The sequence below is a fragment of the Gasterosteus aculeatus genome, chromosome 16, assembly GCF_964276395.1.
Source record: "Gasterosteus aculeatus chromosome 16, fGasAcu3.hap1.1, whole genome shotgun sequence".
In the NCBI taxonomy this organism is placed as follows: Eukaryota; Metazoa; Chordata; class Actinopteri; order Perciformes; family Gasterosteidae; genus Gasterosteus; species Gasterosteus aculeatus.
This window is the reverse complement of record NC_135704.1, coordinates 9,723,485-9,744,632: the sequence shown is the minus strand read 5'-3', so window position 1 is coordinate 9,744,632 and position 21,148 is coordinate 9,723,485. Positions and strand designations below refer to the sequence as shown.

The 21,148-nt window shown below is 41.4% G+C and overlaps 1 protein-coding gene across 2 annotated transcripts in view; it reads right to left on the bottom strand.

Moving 5' to 3' along the window:
- LOC120834196 (glypican-6) overlaps positions 1–20,003 on the bottom strand; it is a 59,226-nt gene extending 39,223 nt beyond the window's left edge. The window contains exons 1-2 of one of the 2 annotated variants that reach the window (XM_040202066.2): positions 19,489–20,003; positions 3,927–4,085 (exon numbers count right to left, since the gene is read on the bottom strand). In XM_040202066.2, the coding sequence (XP_040058000.1) occupies positions 3,927–4,085; positions 19,489–19,639 (310 nt within the window). In that variant the 5' untranslated portion in view covers positions 19,640–20,003. The remainder of the gene's footprint in view (positions 1–3,926; positions 4,086–19,488) is intronic. The other variant, XM_040202065.2, reaches the window with a different exon arrangement.
- Positions 20,004–21,148: the final 1,145 nt, after the last annotated feature.

Sequence of the window (21,148 nt, the reverse complement as noted above, 5' to 3'; positions counted from 1 at the left end):
TCATCACTGCCCAGATTCGCATTCCTCCAGTCAAACACGTCTCCAGCTGGTAGCTGCCCAGCACACTGCGCACCTCTAAACGATTGGCCGCCTTTTAGGAGTAATTTAGGGTTAAGAGTTTTGTTCAAGAGCACATCAAGACAAGGGCTTCGGCGGGACAAGAGAGAGGACGCGAATATTTGTCGACAGCCGTTGACATGTGACTTGTAAATAGAGCAGATTGTAAAGGCCAATTTTAAAGCAGTGCTTCTGTTCCATTTTGTCCATCGGTACATCGAAAAGAGATCGATTGCGAAGAGTGCACCACATTAACATTCTGTTTGGCTCACAATCGTCATGGTTTTCATGGCCGGCAATTGATTAAACAAGAGCCTACAATAAGTGTTTAACAGGCGTGTGGAATTGGATTCTCTGTGATAGCAATTCATCTCATTCCTCCGGGCAGTTGTTTCCTGCAGTAAGGATATGCATCAATTAGGAAAGAGGCAAAACGTATCCATGCATTTCAATAACTGTGGCTGCGATGGTGCTGTTTCGTTCTTAGATTGACGAGCTTGAAGAGGCCAACACGGGCGGGTTATTGGATATTTCTGTACTTGTGCTGGGAACGATCCTGGCATGGTGGAGACTGTGCCCTCTCACAGTGACACGTAGCCTGTGGTGTCGGGTATGCGTGGGCTGGCCAGCTACTGTCAGCTACAGTAACACTCATCACAAACTCTGCATGGGGAGAGGAGAAGACGTACACCGCCTCTGTGTAGGAGGGACTCCAGGCCCAGGTGCTAAGTAGATGGCAAATAACGTCCAAATGAGCATGCGGCGCTGTCTTGTTTGGGTCTTTAACTAGGTGTTACGACCAAGAATCAAGGCCAGCGTAGTTATCTGGGAAACATCGATTTATGAGGTGAAAGTAACATGAGTTCAGAAAACGCAGAATCTCATAAAACACAAATTATGCTTTTAAAAAATGGACGCATTTATTTCTAGAAAGTACCGGCTGGTGAAATGTCAACTGATTCCTCACGATCGAAACCACACCATCTCAAACCCTCAGTTTCAATTAATGACGCGTAAAAACAAGAGTGGAATCGCGAACCCCCCGCAATCGGCATCTCGGATTTCTCGAGTGGGTGGTGAGCGGGGAACCTCGGCAGACACAAAGTCTCCAGACGGCAGAGGGCTGCAGAGTTGAACTCTGCGTTTGGCGTCTGCTTTTACAGCTGATGAAATTATGGAGAATGGCAGCAAACCCCGGGAGGATCGGGCTTGCCTGGAGTCATGCGTCTAAGTGCAGCTGGACAAACCCCATTTCCTCCTTCACCGGAGTCCTCCGTTCATCGCCCTGACAGGGGCTGATCAAAATAACTCTCATTTATTTATGCACTCTTCCAGGAATCAAAGAGCAGCTACACAAGTGTATACAGTGTTCCTGGAAAAGAAAAACAGACAGATATCACCCACCCACAGATATCATTGAGTTTCTGGACAATGTGCAGTCATCTGAGAGTTGCGTGCAGTAAATTAATGGTATTTGTGTCATGTAACATGTCGGATAGGTTGAAAAAAATGAGCACAGGAATAAAAGTCATTGACTTTTGAGTATTCAATTGCACTATTAATCACTTAAGCAATATTCCGTTTTTGACATTGGATATGTTTAGCTATTTAGCCTGATATGAAAACCTTTGGCTCCTTACTTATGGAAAAAGATGATGAAATATTTTGGTGTTGTTCAATCCAGATATCTGAGGTGATTTTCATGACTACATAATGGATCTTAGCTAATTTTTTATAGTGTTTTATTATCCAACCAGATACGATGTAACTGTGGTATATCGTGGAAAAGTATTACATATGAGTTGGAATCATAAGAGATATATTGCATTGAAAGACAAGCTTCTAAAGAAAAGAAACAACTACCGTAAATTAAAGATGTGCAGGTTGTCCAATACTAACGGACCAGAACCATTACAAATCAAAGATTAATAAGATAGCTGATTTAAAATAGAGTAATCGCAGAAGGATTCTGGATTTGTTAATAACACTTATTTGACACAAACTTATATAGGATATAGGATATATGTTATTTTATTTCCTTTATCTAGTGTAAACTTGATAATAGATGGTAGCTTGTGTATGGGGAGATATTGCCGCTCATTAAGAACAGCGTCCTGCTGAAGCCTCAGTACAGATACAGATACAATAACCTCTTTTAACTGCTGTTTCCTTTGGCTTTTTAAGACATAACTTGTGGTTTCTACATTTATCTTTTAGCAACTAAAGCTTTAGCAACTAAAGCACGCCGTATCCATTACTTTGGAGAGTGCTATAAAGTATGGGTATACTGTGACTGTTTAACTGCCTATTATTTCAGTAAGAATTTGACGGTTACATGGTTGCAGCTTCAAAATTCCTTCATGATAACCACATTATTATTTATTATTATATTTTAACCTTCATCTTTCCAGGGAAGTCCAAAAGAGAGATAGAATCCCTCTCCGAGGGAATCCAGGCCAAGACAGCAGCAGCATAACAGTTTAATCCAAAAGGAGCAGAACAGCAAATAAAATCAACTAATGAATTAGTGGTTTTGTTCAGTCAAAAGATATGTTTTGTCAGTGTACTTTACCTTAATCCAGCATTTGTTCATTCTATTATGCTTTTAAATTAATGTTTTTCAGTAAGTTTTACCAAGACAATGGTTAAAAATGCATGAGGTTGCCTTTTGTGTAATGTGGCCTCAAAAACACAACCAACGTTCTATTAATGCATTCCGTATTAATAAGAAAATCCAAGTTTATCATTCAAACTGACACGTTGTTTGCAGAAAACCAAAACAGAAACAATTCATAATTCAGCATGATACACCCAATCCAACAATTTCAAGAAGATGTATTTGAATACAGATAATTCGTATCCCTATAATCAATAGTTTAATTATTTTCTTCCTTCCAACAAGAAAAAATAAAGGTACTCATAAAGAATATTTTTGTGTTTAGTTTAGTAATAGTCTCAATTTTTATGATATTTTATGAACAACATTAGAAGCAGAATGTTTGAGTTCTACCTCAAGAGTGTAAAACAATATAACGTGTGATCTATATCAGCGTTTATTACATATGCTATTTATAATATACAATTTATAATATAAATATTGCATCTCAAATGTGTTGTCTCTCTCATCACACTTAATATACATTTAGAAAATATTAATCCCATATTCTTTTGTTTTCTCTAAAGAAACCCATGGCAGTTTTCCCTGCCATCCACAGTCGTCTATAAAATGTTTCTGAGTAATAACTCTAATTAAAAGGTTTTTATGCTGCATTCACTGCCAACAATACCGACAAGGGGACTTTGCTTGACAATCTTCGTCTCCACGACCCTTCATCATTGTCAACTGTGACACCCTTCTGCTTCCCGCAGTGAATCATGTTGTGAGCCAGAGGGTTCATTGTTTCTCATTACACGTTGCCAACTCTATACAGGGGTACCGAGAGGTATAAGAGACATAGTGAGTCTTTTTTTACTAATAAATACATTCCCTCCCATGTGCGGTGGTCAGGACTGTCACCATAGGGCTATAAGACTTGGATAGAGCAAAGGTGCACCGAAAAGCCGTAGAAATGCAGAGTTTTTCGTCCGTCTGCTGTGGAAGAGGCAATGTTCTCTAATCCAACAAGATGCTACTCCACTTCAAAGCACATAACAAGATTTTAACAGCCTGTCTCTAATAGACGGAGGACAGCTATACAACTGCAAACGGGGACCCATTTCAAATTAACACATAGAGTATGAATCCTATAATTTTCCCTCTTGCTGCATTTTGTTTTAATGTGGCGAGCCATTCAAATTGTTCAAAATAAAAAACAACATGATGAATGAATCAGCATTAAGCATTAAGCATTAAGCCAAAATAGACTTACCATCAAATCGTTCATGTCTGGAAACAAAAGTGCTTCTTAATTCATGACTCATTTCATCAACAAGATTCTCAAAGTCCTGTTTGCTTTGTTGGCCAAATTTGTCCTCCATTTCCTGGGTGCAACATGTGCTTCCCTGAGGACACACTCGGAGATGTTCACCTGAAAGAGAGAGAAAGAAAAGCGTTTTCGTATCCATACCATTAGTGACATACACAGTCTCCTGGATTGTTTGTTTAACTTGCATTCTGGCATCTGCATAAAATGTGTGATTTCCATCCAAAAAAGTACTCATTTAAAAATACGTGGGCAACTAAAATCCTGAGCCTCACCTCAGCAATTTGGGTGCTTAAAATTACTCAATGATTCAGTAAAACTTTTACAGCGAAAGTTCTCATTTTGGACACAATTATTTGAGCTGCAAACAGTAATTAACTTTAATGTTCTCCCATCCAGCTTTCTATGTTAAGGGGAAAGCATGCGGGATCGTGGTTCCCAGAATCCCACCATCACATCTTAATTAGCAGCATGTGCATGCAAATTGACGGTTCGTGTTTCCTTATCGCCACTCAGTCATTCTAGTGTCTGGATCTTCTCTATTTTTAACACTAGTTTCACAATGTTTTTAAATTGGATGTCAGCTCACTTGACGATAAAGTTAAGTTAAAGTAAAGTCAGTTAATGTTGTTTCTTAAATATGTGCCATGCAATCATAACAAGTTAGTTGAATGTAATCCAGCAACATGTTGCTGGAGACACATTATTATGATTGACAGATTATGTAAAAGCATTCCTGTTTTCTTGATGTTGGTATTGTTACCTCAGACTACCAGGCTTCTCAAATGCAAATTCACACATAGCGTCTGCCAAATGTTGTGGCCCTTGAGGCTGTGATTTATCGGCAATCATTTTATCATGTGAAAGGTTGCTGTCTAGATGATTTAGATAACTAGACAACACAAATGTAGGGGTAGATGTGCCTAAGACACAAACCAATGAATTATACTCTCTCCTAATGCACATAACCCTTGGCTTTCTTTCTCAGAATAGTTGCTCACAAATTACTGGCATTTAAGCGACATCAAACCCTTGTCAGCGATTGATTTTTTTTAAAATGTGCATTTGGAGTCTAAGTTAAAATGAACAAAATAAATGCTAATACAAGAAATGGACAGGGTAAAAAAAATGGCTTGTGACTTGTAGGATTTAAAATGCTTCTAAGCAGATTGTGAACATAGTGTTTCTCATTTGGTTTGACATTAAGAGGTAATGTTGCCACGGGCTGATGCAAAATTCATTGGGGAGAACCGATAATACATTCCTTTAAAATATTTTCCGGCTTTGCATAATTGATGACATTGGAAAAATACTGATGTGGATCAAAAGTTAATGATCATCTAATTTTCCAAAGAAGCCATTTTAGAAGTGCAGCAGATAAAATAAACTCAATTAGAAACAGCATTTATTTCTCAGATTTCACAGTCTAAAATGTGTCTTAGGAAAGAGACACAAACCTGGTAAAACATAATATAATCACTGTGGAATGTATCTAAATTCAGAAGGAACATATTTGTGTGACACAAATCCATAACACTGATATGAATAAACGTTTCAACTGTTAGAGGATCAGTTGGCCCGTCAACATTTTTGATCAACTACAATCTACAGTGCAGATCCACAAACCCACAATGATTTCAATTTGAAGCTGAACAATGATGCCCCCTTCACACATGTTATAAACCCTATTTCTCTTCCCCACACAGAGCACATTGAAATCACATTTCCCCTCGAAATATGCAAATGCAATGTACATCGTCTCCAATCAGCATGAGCCTCTAATCAGGCAAGCAGCTGTAGGCAGATGGCAGCTGTAAAATTCTCCGTGGATGCATCGGAAGATTGCACAGCAGCAGAACAAGAAATGGATTTCACTTAGTAAGAACCATACTGAGCGAACAAGAGTGTGCGATGTGAGCACGAGGTCGTTTTGCACATTGCTTTCTGCATACGGTGGAACGAGGTAACACCTTAATGATTTGGACTGAACAATTGTGAATTTGTACAAAACGAATCATAGGCATGTCCCTGCATCCAGCGCGGCCACGTTCACAACACGCAGCAACCTTCCTACATAAGAGAGGAAGGGATCAGCTCGTTCCAACAAAATGACTGGAACCAGCTTGAATAACTTCATTCAAAGTAATTCAATTCAATTTCCTGAATAGTAACACAGGACAGAGTGAAATGGCTGCCTGTAGATGCTGCAGCCTTGTGAATACAGATATTCACTGCGGACCGCTGCAGTCTCAACGACTTTGACGGACAAGGATGTGCTGCCGGGTTCTGCACATCAAGAAACACATGTGCAAGCTCAAGATAACATAGATAACATTGTAATAAACCTTTCTATTCAACAGGCAAATAACACAGAATAAACAGAACTGTTGGCGCTTTAGCAACACATCTTGTTCCCCATGGAGCTTAACGGCCGTACAAAAAGGTTTTGGATCAAGCGCGACAGCTGAATACATGAGGCAGAAGTCAACGCTGGTACATTCAATATTTAAAGTTAGTGTTTGGGCAGATTGTGCAGAGGCTGGTAAAGAGAAAGCACTCGTATTACGTGGGCTACTCACTATGTGATATACTGATTTACACCATTAGTGTTGTGTGTGTAATGTATTTTCATTATTATTAAACTCAAATATGTGCTCAAGTGTGACATCATTTTCTATTTTTTCAGTTGTTCCATTAATGGTCAGTGTTGGCAGAGGATGTTGTCAGCATGTCAATAGATAATGTCATATGTTTCATTTCAACGCTTCTGATAAATATGATGTGGGGAAATCAGATAATGTCAAAATAAGGAGACGTTTTTAGGGAATGCATCTCCACAAAAATGCTTTGATCTCTAATAAAAAGGGTGTGGGGGGGGGGGGGGTGGAGGAGGGGGCGCAGCGCAGGAAATGACCCTGGAGCATTCAGATGGCCCTCCCATTACAGATGTTCAGTCATATGAGGCACATAACATTCCAGCGGCGTAACCTTGGCTCAGTTTAGTAAACTGGTGAAGTCTTGGATGGATTGAGGAACTTTGTTAATATCACACCGTATACTGGCGAGTCCCTGGGGCTACACATTTTGAGTGCAGCCTTTTCATCAGATGTGTCAGGCGGAGTGGAGGGGGGGTGTTGTGGGGGGGATTTGCCATGACAGCAAACATACTGTGTGCTCCACAGTCTCAACAGAGCAAAAAGATCACTTAAAAATTCAACTTCGAAATGTGGAGAGCCGGAGCCTTCATGGGACTTTGCCCATCTGCAGAGTGCCGTAACCTTTCTTGCCAAGGTTAAAACAGTACTGCGGCCTCGCAGATAATCTATCTAGTGGAGCAGACCGCACATGAGCGACTGACCAGAGGGGGGTTTAGTTTGAAGAAAAGAAGCAGCAACTTAAAAGTTTGTTGTAGTGGCCTATGGCGATATTATTATTATTTATATTATTTATGTCTAGTTATCTGAATTCATCCTATTAACACGTATTGCCTGCAGCGAAAGCCTGATTGACCTCCATTGTAGTCAAAAAACAATTCAAACGCATGTAAGCCTGACTTTTGCACTGGTGACATGTGATGAACACGGGACACAACATTTTTGGGTAAATCCCAAAGCACAATTTATGAGGCTCGAAATTTGAGATGCATGAACGCATGCATTCAACCAGATGGAATATCCTGTGAAACTCCATGAACAATAGCAACTAAGTGAAGTGTCTTGGCAGCCAGCTGTGGCACCCGTGGTTAAATCCTGGGGCTAACAACACACCGTCTGCAGATGACTTGAAGATTAGAGATGAAAACGTTGTTCTAACCGGAGCCCTTTGTCAATCAAACATATTGATACCAACACTGCCCACCTGAGCCTGGTAACCCTTTAAGTTCCCCCCTCACCATTGTTTTGCTTTTGTTCTTATATGCAGGGCTGAACTGCTGAGAAACGGGATGGAAATAAAGTCTGATGTGCTGACGCATTAAGGAGACTTTTTAGGTCTTAGGTGGGAAGGTATTCTAGTTATTATTTGTGGGGTGTTCATTTATAATTTCTGTGCATTTCTTTAATCCTCCCACTCATTTTCATATTCTTCCTGCAGTCAATGTTCTTACCGAAGCTTCTTTAATTGCAGCTTTTAAAGTCGTCTCCCAGCTTGCTTCTCTTCAGAAAAAGTAATTTCTAGTTTGAAACATCGTTTAGGTGCAACATTTCTGGTCGACTGGATGAGTACTAGTACCCTATACTAGTACTGAGTACCCTGTCTATTGCCCGAAGTTGGCTGGGATGGACTCCAGCCCCCCCGCGACCCTGTGTGCAGGATAAGCGGTTTGACGATGGATGGATGGATGGATGGATGGATGAATACTTTCATATTTCTATCACCTCTAAATAATCAATTGTACATAATGTAACAGAAAGGAGCCCTTCCTGTGGTATAATGTCCTGACCTGTCATTAATCGGTAAACCCAGTATATGTCTCAGCAGAGTACTACTTTAAAGTCACACTTACTGTTGTCTGCTGTCGGAGACAATGTACACATGTTGCCGGTTCAGCGCTTTGGGAAAATTGATTTAAAAAAAAGTTGCTGCTGTATTTTTTGGAGCTGGGGAGTTTGCAATGCCCTCAAGTCAGAATACCGAAATTATTGGCTGAGGAAAGCAGCTTTAGGCCGAGGTGAATCATTAAACAGCTCGTTGGGATTCATAATTTGTCAAGATAATGCTTTTCTCTATATTTCCTTCACCCACCATGAAATACAGGGCCAGTATTTTTTTATAGGGGCAAAGAGCTTTGGATACCTTTAAAAATTTCAAAATATCTTTGCTATGAGTTAACCACATCTGTAAGATTAAATATGCTCCTAAAAGGTCCCATTTTCCAACCAAAAGATAGAAGGATCTGAGGGTGACCCATGACAGCTGCAAACCGTTTGTGGAAACAGTTTAAGACCCAACGTGTTCTTAAAGTAAATGTCAAAGCGCAGCTTTGGGACAGCTGGATTTTTCCCTCACCAGATCTGCGCTCACCGCACAAGTCTTGTGCATGTGTGGTTTTTGTTTGTATTTTGCTGGTATGCTACCAGAGGGATTTCCTCCTGAAAGTGTCCGTAATCTGGAGTAAGTCATACTTTAGTAGCTCAGAGGGAATTGAATCAAAGCTGACCTTTGGCAAGGGCTGTATGGGTGAAACGAGGAGACCTTTCTCAGCCCAACTTCTGGGCATCGACCCATTCCTTGTGCTTTATTTGTCCAGGATAAACAGTAAGATGGAGACCTGTTAGACTGTTGTTCTTACCTAAATGACCTGAAACATAAAGGAAAATCCAAAATAAATCCAAAACAAAAAGAAGGTGGTTACCTGAAAGTTACCAGCCCTTCAGGGGGGAAAGATATTGGCATTTTGTGAACAACCAACTCATAAAGGCTGGCAATAGTTGGAGCCTGTCTCTCATGGGGAGGGAGGGGCCAGGCAATCAGTAGAAATAAGAGGGAAAAAGGAGGCCGACCAGAACAAGTGATCATATACAGCCAAGCCCCCCCACCCCTAACTGAGCATTTCTCACCCCAAGATGGATGAAATAATAGGAAACCAGCCTTAACGTTGTGATGTGGGTCACACAGCGCAGGGGTTAGAGGGGGTGTGCTGGGAAGCACAAGGTTGGTGGTTCGATTCCAGGCTGCCCCATGTTCCATGTCGAAGTGTCCCTGAGCAAGACACCTAACCCCTAATTGCTCCCCAGGCAAAAATGTGAAAAGCGCAAAAAAAAAAATGTGAAAAGCCATGGGTTTAAAGTGTAATGTAAGTCGCTTTGGATAAAAAGCGTCTGCTAAATGACCTGTAATGTAATGTAATGTGATGAAAGATGCGATCTCTTTAAAACATGTCCGATAGTGGCACCTGCCAATAACCTTTCAAATAGTCAGTGACAAATGTTGCACTTCGCAACTGGTCAATGCAGTCCTCCATTGAGGATTGATAACAGCATCTTCTGCTCTGAAGGCTATGCAAAAGCTATTTGGCCCATTAGCCTTATCGGATAGCAGTAATGGAGAGAGCCAGCTAATGCATTCTGGTTCATTGCAAGTTACAAAACCTGCCTGTATGGTTTAAGGACAAGTTTATGTGATTTTAGAACTGCAGCTTTGACTTTAGGAAAATGTACCCATGTCTGCTGAATTAGTGCTTTGTGGGCTTTGCCTGTAAAAACACGCGACAACATCAGAGCTGTAAGCCTTTGAGGCCCTTTTCTTACGTCTTCCACACATTCAAACAACTGGTCAGGGTCCTTTTCTCTTGAAGTTTTCATTATTAACTAATTGCAAAGTACCATATGCACATGGCTTTAGAAAAACTTACATTGTCTGGAATATTCTCCTTTTATTTAAACGTCTATATAAAGACATTTTACACAGTACATCTTTTCTGTCAGGTATGAGTCAGCCTGGGTAATTAAGGGTCCAGCAAAGGTAGGCCAACTTTCAGAAGTCTTCATCGGCGTACCTGGCCAAAGGAACCCACGGCATATGTCCTCTACCATCTGCTCTGTCCCTTAGTTCCCCCCAACAAACTGTTTATAGATTCACACTTCAAGTCACACGCAGATGTATCGAGATCAACATTCTTAAAAATGTTGCTGCTTTGTTGGTGCTCCAGGTGATATGATAATAGTTATCCAAAAATGTTTATTTTTTCAACCTCACCTGGGCGTGTATTTTATAAACTTTTATACATTTTTCCTTTGTCATTAAGAATGTAGATTTTTGGGGATTCATCCACCTTATTTCAGCAAATGTTTGAAAAAAGAACGTACATTTAAGTTTGTTTTTTTCAATTTGATGGAATTTGGCTTTGCTCGTAGGTTTGAAATGGCTCATGTTGTTTTCTCAGGAAAATCCAAGCAAAGTCTGTCAGAGACCAATTCAATTACCTGCATTGCCAGATGAGTAACATATTTGGCCTTCAAACAGTAAATGCTGCACTCATTTCAACTCCTGAAAAGGCTTTTCTGTTACCATAAAGTGCTTTAGGCTTAGGCAATATTTTTCCTTATAAATATCTGGTTGCAAAGTCTACTTTCCAGAGACGTATGCAAGCCCCTGCGAGTCTAGGATTTGTTTAGCCACAAGATTGAATCCATAACACTGACATAACCATTAACCGGCATACACCTTTAAACCCAGTTTAAGGAGAATGCTGTGTGCCTGCAAACTGCACATATGCATGGACAGGCTAAGGGCTTGAGTGAGTGAAATGAATGAACAAATCATTCTGTAAGCTGTAAGCTGTAAACTGTAAGCTGTGTCAAATAAGTAGGTGGATGAAGCTATTTGAATGAATTAGTACGAAAGGTATGAGTCACATCTTGAACGATTGTTAAGACCCTTTAACCATCTCAGGGTATCTGACCTAAAATCTCCCCTTCATTTTAAAAATAAATGAAGTTGTTAACTAGAGGATGCCGCGAATCCCTGTTATATATAACACTAACATCATGTAAATCATGCTAACATCACGTGCTTTCAGAAAGACAATAAACATGATGTACATAGTTTCATGTTTCCATCACTCTATAGCACACAACAGTACCTCAGATAATCAGACATTGGTACGTGAGGATAGAATTTAATGTATATGAACAACCACGTGGATCTATAACGCTCTCTATTCCACACAGACTTTCCTTTAAACTTTTAATAACGTCTCTAGAGGATTTGTGTACCGAATAGCCAAGTTTCTCACTCAAGTTAGACTAACATCAATCCAAATGGAATGGCATTATTCCTATCACATTTTGGGTCATGTCAGAAGTCATAATGAAAGGCATGCTCGTGTTTTAAATAACTGGGGAAATGCCAATACAGATGAGTGCATGTCCTTGGGTGAATGAGGACAGGTTCAAGAGGAAATTAATTCTCACCGTTATAAAACAGTCTAGAATAAAAGCAGCAGAGTACAATGGCACGGTGGTATTCCTCATCCTCAGGAGAGTCAGCGTGAAGGGAAAAATAACGGGAAAAATATTCTGGAACAGTTTTATACTCGTGGCAAATATGTCAGTACCTTCTTTTTTTTTTAATATGTCAAGAAACTTCACTGCGACATGCGTTTTTCAAGGCCGTGTGATGATAAGATAGTGTTGACTTAACTGTCTGGTGTTCACATTGAAATATTTTTGAATGCACGATGAAGGATTCTCTTTGGGGAGGGATATGTAAATGCTTAGCTGGCCTCTCTCACTGTGGCAGAAATATTTTAAGAGGATTTGATAAAGTTGTTGTGGAGGAATGTGTATCAATATAACTTAATCATTTCTAAAAATAAATGGGTCTCACTGTGGCATTTGAACATTGATGCTGCAATTATTACAGTACCTGCCCCTTTGGGTTGAAAGAAGAAAAGTATTCTAGTAAAGGGAAGACGGATCGTAAACGGCATTGGGACCTAAACACATTTTTAGATTAATCATCAATTATAAGATGAATGGAGAATTCTGAGATAACTCATATGTAAAGTTATTCATTTTTTATCACTTTTCCATTGTTGGTCAATTGAAGTAACCGTCTGAATATGTCACCTTGGGCTATGGGAAATTATGATGATCGGGATATGAATTAATGAATAAATGATTAGCTTTAGTATTGCATTGGACAGTACATCTAAAACAAGGCACAACGACTAGATTTCAATATTATTACAACGAGAATTATATCTGGATTTCCCTAACGCCATGTGCAGCACATTTAGCAATGGCAAGCACCACATAATCAGCATTTGTGACACTATGTCCGGCTTTGATATTTATTAAGCAGCATGTAATAAAACGGCCGGTGGAGGCACAAGAAGGCTGGTGTGGGGTATTCGATCCCCGTGGGCAGCGTGCCCAGAAGCCCCTGGGAACGAGACGTGAGAAGGCGAGCCGCTCTCTCCTACGTCAACGTGCTAGGTGGAGCACGGCCGAGGACGGCGGCGCGCTACGAGGAGCAGCTGGTGGCTGTTTGAAGACCTGCACCGATCGGCCTGCTTTAAAGAGTCCAGCGACCGTTAGGCCCTGCCACCTCGCTGCAGCGGCCGGTGTCCTCTAGTCAGCACAACACACAGGCCCCCTCCCACCCTCCCACATGCGGACGGCGTGCTAAAAAATCACCGCGCGGTAGCGTCCTCAGGAGCGCTGTGGAGATGAGCACCCTCTCCAGTTGCACATCATGTCTAGCCAGACGTTGTCAACAAGACAGGAGTGGCAGACGTTGGTCTAAAGATAGATCCCGCCGCAGCGACGAGGCATTCGAGGGAGCTTTGTGGCATGATGGCGAGGTTTTGACAGGCAGATGAGGTGTCGGGGAAAAGCACCAACTATGCGTTACAACCAAAAGCCTAAATTTTATGCTTGTGTCAATGCAGAGATGCACGTTGATCTCGAGGATCGTTTTCTGAAAGTCAGCGACGGCTTGCAAAGACAGTGGGATTTTTGTGAACTACTGGAAAATGTGTAAACGCTCAAAGTAAATAGATAAACATAATCAGACGGGGCGATTTGAGATATCAGGTAACAGCGTGCGCCAGGTGTGTCTGAATGGTAACATCAGTCAACCGGTAATCTCACAAATACAGAACATAACTATGGTGGTCATCTTACAATATTAGTTTACACTAGCTAACGACACTCAACTAACAGTCTATAGAGTTTACAAAATAATGTCCACTATATCAATTGAATGGTTGCAAGAATTTATAGTGAAATGTAACCTCGAATACTTCTTTTTTGGGTTGGATCTGGTCAAATGTTTCAAAAAGGGAAGAAAGAAACAACAGGATCAGTGACAAGTGTAATTGAGTTTTTGCCAGCTTGTCAAATGAGGAATGAAGAAGCTCTTTCTCAGTGGCTCCAGGTTAGAATTTAATTGGTGTGGTGGTTAATAGCTCAAAATAACGTATATTCAATCTCTGGCTGACAACAAGAGAACTCATTCTTTCACATTTCAAATGAATCTCAGTTCGTGAACCAGTTATTGCCACGGAGTCTCAGGAGAATCTCTTTTTCATTTATCTCTAAACGAGTTTGACAATCTCTAATTCTTCACGGCTGTGGTTAATGATTTCTTCAAGTAACTTAAATTGCATGATAACAGCTGCTTATCAACCACATAAAAAAAGCACAACAGGATTACAATATTTTGTCAGGAATAATTCAATATTCAATAACGTCTCTTATATGTTCTTTTCTTCCCATCGGTGATGTATTTAGAAACTGCAGCAAGCTTTGTTGCCATATTGAAACAAATAATAGTCAGCTCACGAAAATCCAAATAAAACGCAGTTAATAATTAACACCTGAAATCCCTTTTGGTTTTCAGAAGTGGAGGCTGCGTTAACGTTTCACCCGACAGGGTTATGAGCAACAGCAAGTTGAACATAAATCCCTCTGAAGGCCAAATACAGAATACACCTGGGTAGTAGACGCAAGTAGGGCTTAGAAATATCATCATTTTTTTTAAATCCTAAATTCAGACACGGCAACATTCGCAGACGTCTTCCTTTTCGAGAGCTGGAACAGAGCATTGGTGAATAGAATATAACAACCTGGCTTTTGTAAGCTAATTGCATGGCTTCATGAGGCTGATTATGCCAGTGGTTCACTTCTATATCACACTTATAGAAGAAAAAATCAAATGGCCCGTATACAACCGACAGTGACAATGACTACCTGACAATGATGAATTGCTCAAACACAACAAAGGAACAAATAGTGAACATGCAAAGAATGGAGGAAATCACGCATTATCCACGGTCCATTAGACACAGCTGTTCACACAGAAATGTCAGTGGAATGTAATGTAGTTTAGCCAAATATGAAGACACGGCCTCTCAATCAAAACACTATTAGAACAGCAACATTACAAAAGAAATGCATTATTACTTATTTGTCATTTAAATATGTAACATAATAAACCCTATTTGATCATTTGCATAATAAAGACTGATGTGGATTACTGGTCTGGTCATATTTATTTGACAGTGCAGGCAACATAAGCAAACCATAGGAATCGTGAGGGAAAATCCATGAATCTCACAATTTAAATTGAGAAAATGGTTCGAACTTTGACAGAAAGTTTTGTGTTGGACCACGCGGCTCACTGTAAGACGCCGACTGAGAAAATAAAGATTCACGGCCTTCAGCGCAAAACCATTGAATAGCGTTGAACAAAAAAAGAATTGTTCAGGTGTCCCCAACACACCTATGCACTCTGCAATATCATACAAAACTGTATTCATGATGAGGCAAATTGTACCGATGATTTAAAGTAAACCTCAAAAGTAAAATTCATATGCCTAGAGAGATGTGGCGTCCTGCTTCCAACGCAACAAACCCTCAACAACTGAGACACAATGTTTCCTGCAGTTCTCAGAGGAATCACCTGCCGAGAAAGCCCATCATGGGGCCATTTTCGGCATTCATGAGCATGATTGATGACACAGTGATGGAAGCGGCATTTTGAGAAATTCCCTCTTCCACGGGGTAAAAATGATGATTGTTCGGATTCCTCCTCCCTGATAGTGCCCCCCACTGCTCCTCAGGGGGAGGCATTCCCATTATACTGTCTAGAAGAATGCAGCCCTCAAATACTGCCGCAGCCGTATCTAAACTCCAACAATGAATGCCAATTCCCCCCCAAAATTCAAAAGTCTGCAATTTCATCAAAAATATGTGTGTGGTTAGAATCCGTAGACACACCAAGAAACCCTCCAAAAGTTCTGGTTCCTATCTGGACCACTCCCGGATCAATCTCCACACGTGTGTAGAGACCCAGGGAGGTCATAATAATCTCACGATACATCACAGAGATACAAAGACTGTCACCTGGCCATTCTCTGTGAAAGCACTCCCATTTAGCCCTTTTTATTTCCCCATTAAGTGACAATAGGGAACCCGTGCACATTATACGCCTCAGCGCTGATGGTTGGCCTTGTTGTGCAGGCAGCGAAGTATCACACCGTTATTTCTGTCCCATCACCATCTGCAGTAAACAGAGCAGGCCATCAGATGATGGCATGGAATGTGACATGCTAAGACGTGCCATCGAATCCAGCAGTTTGCTGTGTGACTCACGTCCCAGATCTTCCTGTCCCATCTCCGACATTGAGTAATCCACAGAGGGGAACCTGAGTGGGGGTCTCTTCATGAGTTGCAGCATTGGATTTAAGAGGATGATATTTAACAAATTGGTAAACCGGTTGAATCAAGGCTAGCGTTGGCGAGCTTGAGAAAATAGATAGAGAAAATGAAAAAATCTTCCAAAAAGAAAACCGTCCCGGTGTCTGTTCCAACCGCTGCTCCAAAAGTCGCCACGGGCAAGAGAGAAAGTCCAAAAGTCCCTCACCCCTCCCTCCACAGCCAATAGCCCAATGTTATTACAATCAACACAATCCGGATTAATGTAAACAACATAGCTATTGGTAGTGCTATTGGCACTCACAGCCTTCAGCTTGTGGACCACTTCTGTGACGCACAATGAGCGCGTCTGGACAGATGAAATGATTTGATGGGTTTGTTACAGTCCTTTTTTCGTCAGCACATTTCATTAACTGATGGAAGCTGCGACAACGTAACGAGAATGTCAACAAGCACAACCCAAAAATGTATTTGAACACTCCCAGTCCTAGATTTAACTAGATTGGAATAAAATCTGCTGCAGGAACATTTTAGATGCACTATGACTATTAGAGCAATCCACAAGTTCATGCTCCGGAGGTTTAAAACGCCTTCCCCGTGTACCGTTGACAGCCTCCTGTGTGGGCTCGTCAGCTGGGAGAAATATCGCCTTAGTGCTCTGGAATTACTGTAACAAGTGAGCCTTTAGGCTCTGGATCAAAACAACATTTCTGTCAATAACACCAACTCCACTGCTGTCATTCCACCTGACCGGGCCGCTTCCGTTTGACCAAACATAACAGCAAAAATATGGGGTGTGAGTTTTTCATTTTCAGCAGGCTAAGTGGTTTGCGCAACATTCCTGCAATAATATCTTGCTTATTATTATTATTTTGTTTGTTTATTCACTCTTTTTGACCACAGCTGTAATGAGGGCTTTGGTTTGGCCAAATTTCATGCAATATAATCATAAAGAGAACAACTCATTTGAATAAAAAAGCATCAGAATCAAACAAATAGCATTATGCAATTTAATGCTGTAATCTCAGATATCGACAGAATTGAACAGATTAAACAGCAAAGAGCGACTGTTTAACATGGAGCATGTGCACTACTAAAATGACGCTTCCCTATATTTGGTGCAGCTGTGGCTCAGAGGGACAGTGAGTCGCCCTACAATTACCGGACCGGCGGTTTGAAACCCGACTCCTCCAGGATGAGCCGCTGTGTTCTGGGGCAAGACCCAGAACCCACAATGTAGAGGAGCAATGTGGAGGAAAAAATTCATTCCGACCCGCTATTGAGTCTTTACGAACTGAAACGAAGAATAACGTCAGACCATCAACATCTTGCAAGAAGAGGCACAGTTGTACAGAGTCACAAAGAACAGACTTCATGCAGAGTTATAAAGCGTGCTCAAGGGTGGGGGCCTACTGGACCATCCTCAGGGCATATGTGAACATACAATAAGTACTTGTTATCCAACACAATAGAGGAAGAGGACCTGTGCATATGCAGTCAGCTGAATGGGTCACGATGCAAGCATATGATGGTCTGTAACACATAAAGTTATGAAACAGTTCTATTTTATAAGAATAGAAAATATGAAATAGTCAGTGACGTTTTATTAAATATTTGAACCCATTTTAAACGTCTTATGAACAGAAAACCGCTCACTGGGCCAATTTCCCATTTGAGGCTAAAAGATGCCACTTGACTGAAGGTCCTACACGTCCATTTAATGTTTTCTTTGTCTAATTTTTAGTTTATTTATTTAGTTTAACTGCTGAGTGTACTAAAGAACATAAATATGTGATAATTACCAACAGCTAATGGGTCATTTATCCTAAAAAGAAGAAATTCTTATATCCGCAGTAGAATCAATGGAATTCTAATTTACATGAAAAAATCATCTCAACAATATAAATCTTGCTTGCGATACTTTTTCATCAAAAGATGTTATGCTTTATAATGAACTCTCAAATACTTTGGCTTGGCTTTATTATCGTTCGCATGAGTGAGAGGCAATAATACGTGAACCTGAAGGTCGTGCCAATCACTGGGTGAATGTGCTGAGGAGTTGATAACGCGTGGTCGCGTCTCCGGCCGACCCGTGAGGTTATGACTCATTCAAAGACCACATCGAGAGACGTTTCCTCGGGGTGACAACCCTCGGGAGATGAGAGAGATGGCATTTTTTCCCTCATTTGGCAGATTAGTTGTGATGTCAGAGACATGGATCCAAAGGATTTAATCGGTTAGGTAGTCAACTCGGCGCTGAACAGGTGCGCCTCTTATCAGATATGCAGCCTTCTGCGTGTGCCAGATTCCCTGCTTTATAGAGACAACGGCCCTGAAGCGGAACAATGACGACCCGGAGAGACAACTCAGAAAAAAAAAAACTTTCATTCCTAATTACTTTTCTACAGATGCAGACATACAGCATGCTGCGTATTCTACCTTTAGTGATTTGCAATCATTGAATACTAAAATGCATTTTTTTTCTGATGTGAGGAGTTCACGAAACACAATCAATTTATACCCAGATACGAAAATGCATGTTTGGAATTCTGATGTATTTTATTTGGCTGACACTAAACATTATAAGACCTTTATCCTTTAAATGAATGACATTCATGATGTGTGATGCTCAAAGGTCCACACCTAAGGGTAGCGGGAGGCTGACATTATGCCAAATGAACTCATTTTTATGGACTGCTACTGAAGCACCGCAGGGGGCCAGCAGCTCCCCCTCCCCTCATCACTTAACTTTTGCCTGATAGGAGCTAGTCTGCACAGTTAGTCTCATTAATCTCTGCTTGGTTACAGGTCTCAGGCTGTGGGACTCTACACGTTGAGTACCGGTGCCGGCTGATATCCCAGCACGAATACATAAGCAGTGACCCGGCTCACATTAACAGACAGCCCGAAAGGAGGGGGGGGGGGTCACTTCAATGACTCAAGCTGGGTGCACTGGGTTCATGGGGGAGAGGCGCACAGCCTGTTTGCCATCCAGTCAGGTGAACTGTGATTATTTTGGGGTTATTGAGTACAGCCTATATAAAGTTATATAGCCACCACAACTTTGCTCAGTTAAGACAAGTTGGTGAGTGGCAGGTGGTTCTGAGAGGCCACCCTTTGCAGCACTCAACCAAAGACCTGATCCTGTAATGACTGCATCATGAATGAGGTGCCGTGGGATATCAGGGGGGGGATTTGAACGTTGCCCATCGAGTGCTTCACGCGACAGTTAAATCGCACGGCAATGCAATCGCATTTGTTACACAAAAAGGCCTGTGATTATTTTCGTTTTACAAAGCTCTATTGTGCAGATGGCGACCGGGTCGCTCTCCGATAAGCCTCACCTGGGATCTCCTGGATGGGAACATGCGCGAAGCTGAAGCCTTTCCCGACGCAAGCCTCCCTCACCTCGCTGCAATTCCGAGCCTTGAAATCTGCCCGTGCCGCAACAGACAGCACAGAAAAAGTGCACATGATGATGTCTAGTCCGAGCATGTTTTCACTTCAGTGGAGAGCCGAGGCGTTTAAGGTCATCTGCCGTATCCTCGCCGGTAAAAATAAATAAAAAAAACTCCCCCGCAGTAGATCTGCAGGTACTTAGGCGATCGGGCGTTTAATGGTTCGAACTCAACTGCGTCTACCGAGACATTGCACAAAGTTTAGAAGAAGAACAACAACAAAAAATCGCTCTTCTTTGGCACCAGATGGAGAGAGAAAAAAAGTCCGCCGGCGCCGCGTGGAACGGAGAATCGCGAGCGTGGAGGTGCGCGCACATGGATCCAGCATCCAGGCGATGTGATTCCAGGCGTGTTGTCTCAACTTCGCCGAGCAGACGAAGCCCCTATACCCCCCCGCACCCGCCCCCCGCCCCCTCCCTCCCTCCTCCTCCTTTGGTCGTTGCGTTGAAAACGCGTCGCCGTGCGCCGGGGAGCGCGCCGTGTTCACACCAGACGCGTCGGAGAGGCGAAGCGGGACACAAAATATGGAGTGGAATCCAGTCTTATTCTGGTGTTTTTTAGCTGCATGTCGGTACTCACAGAAGCGAGATGTTCGTAAGAAATAATAAATAAGAAAAAACATGCATTGCGCCGAAAAGGGAATGTGCGAGCGTGACGAGTCACTTTGTTGTTGGTGCATTATAAACATGTGGTTTGTTCCTCTTTTATATTTATATGAAACATCATTTATTGGGATTATTTGATGTGAGTATACGGATTAAAACTGAAAGCAGGTATTTTCTCTTTTCCCATTCATCTTAATCGCCAGTATCAAACTGTATCCACCCGGATGTAAAAGGTGTGATGAAGAACAGAAGGAGAGCCTTCATGGCCTCATTGATTTTGGAGCAGCTTGATCCGAGGGTAGATCATCAGTGGATTAACGTGGTGGCCAGCTGTGCATAGCAGTGTTCCTATTGCTATGGTAAGAGACATTTTGAAAGGTGCTTAAGTGACTGCCGCAAAGTAGTGGCACTAAAGGTACCCAAAGTCACTGCTTTTATCAAGTATTTTCTCTGTTGTTATTTTACATAGTTTTAATACATATGATGTGTGTTGATCTATTCATTGACCACAGGAGCAGATTTCTATCAGAGTGTTTCTCATGTTTCTCTCTCTTAATGCTATATGCTTGGGGGGAGGGAGGGAGGGTTGTGCATGGTATCATTGCATATATATTGCATATATTAAAAAAAATGATGGTTAATCTAGCACCCTACAAAAACGTGTGCTTTATTTTGGTTACCCTTTTTGAGCCGATTTAAAATCTGGTCATGCCACCAACTTTAAAAATCAAAGGACGTATTCATCCAAAGTAAGATATTTAATACATCGTAAATTTAATTTGATGGTAAAATCTCAGTTAAGGTAGCCGTCCAGTGGCCTAACTAGACTTAAAAGTGCTCCAGCAAAGGTTTCAATCTGTGTGTGTGTGTGTGTGTGATGCACATGGTCTCCCTTTAATACTTTAGCCTTTTGCTAAATGTAATACAAATGTGTGCACATT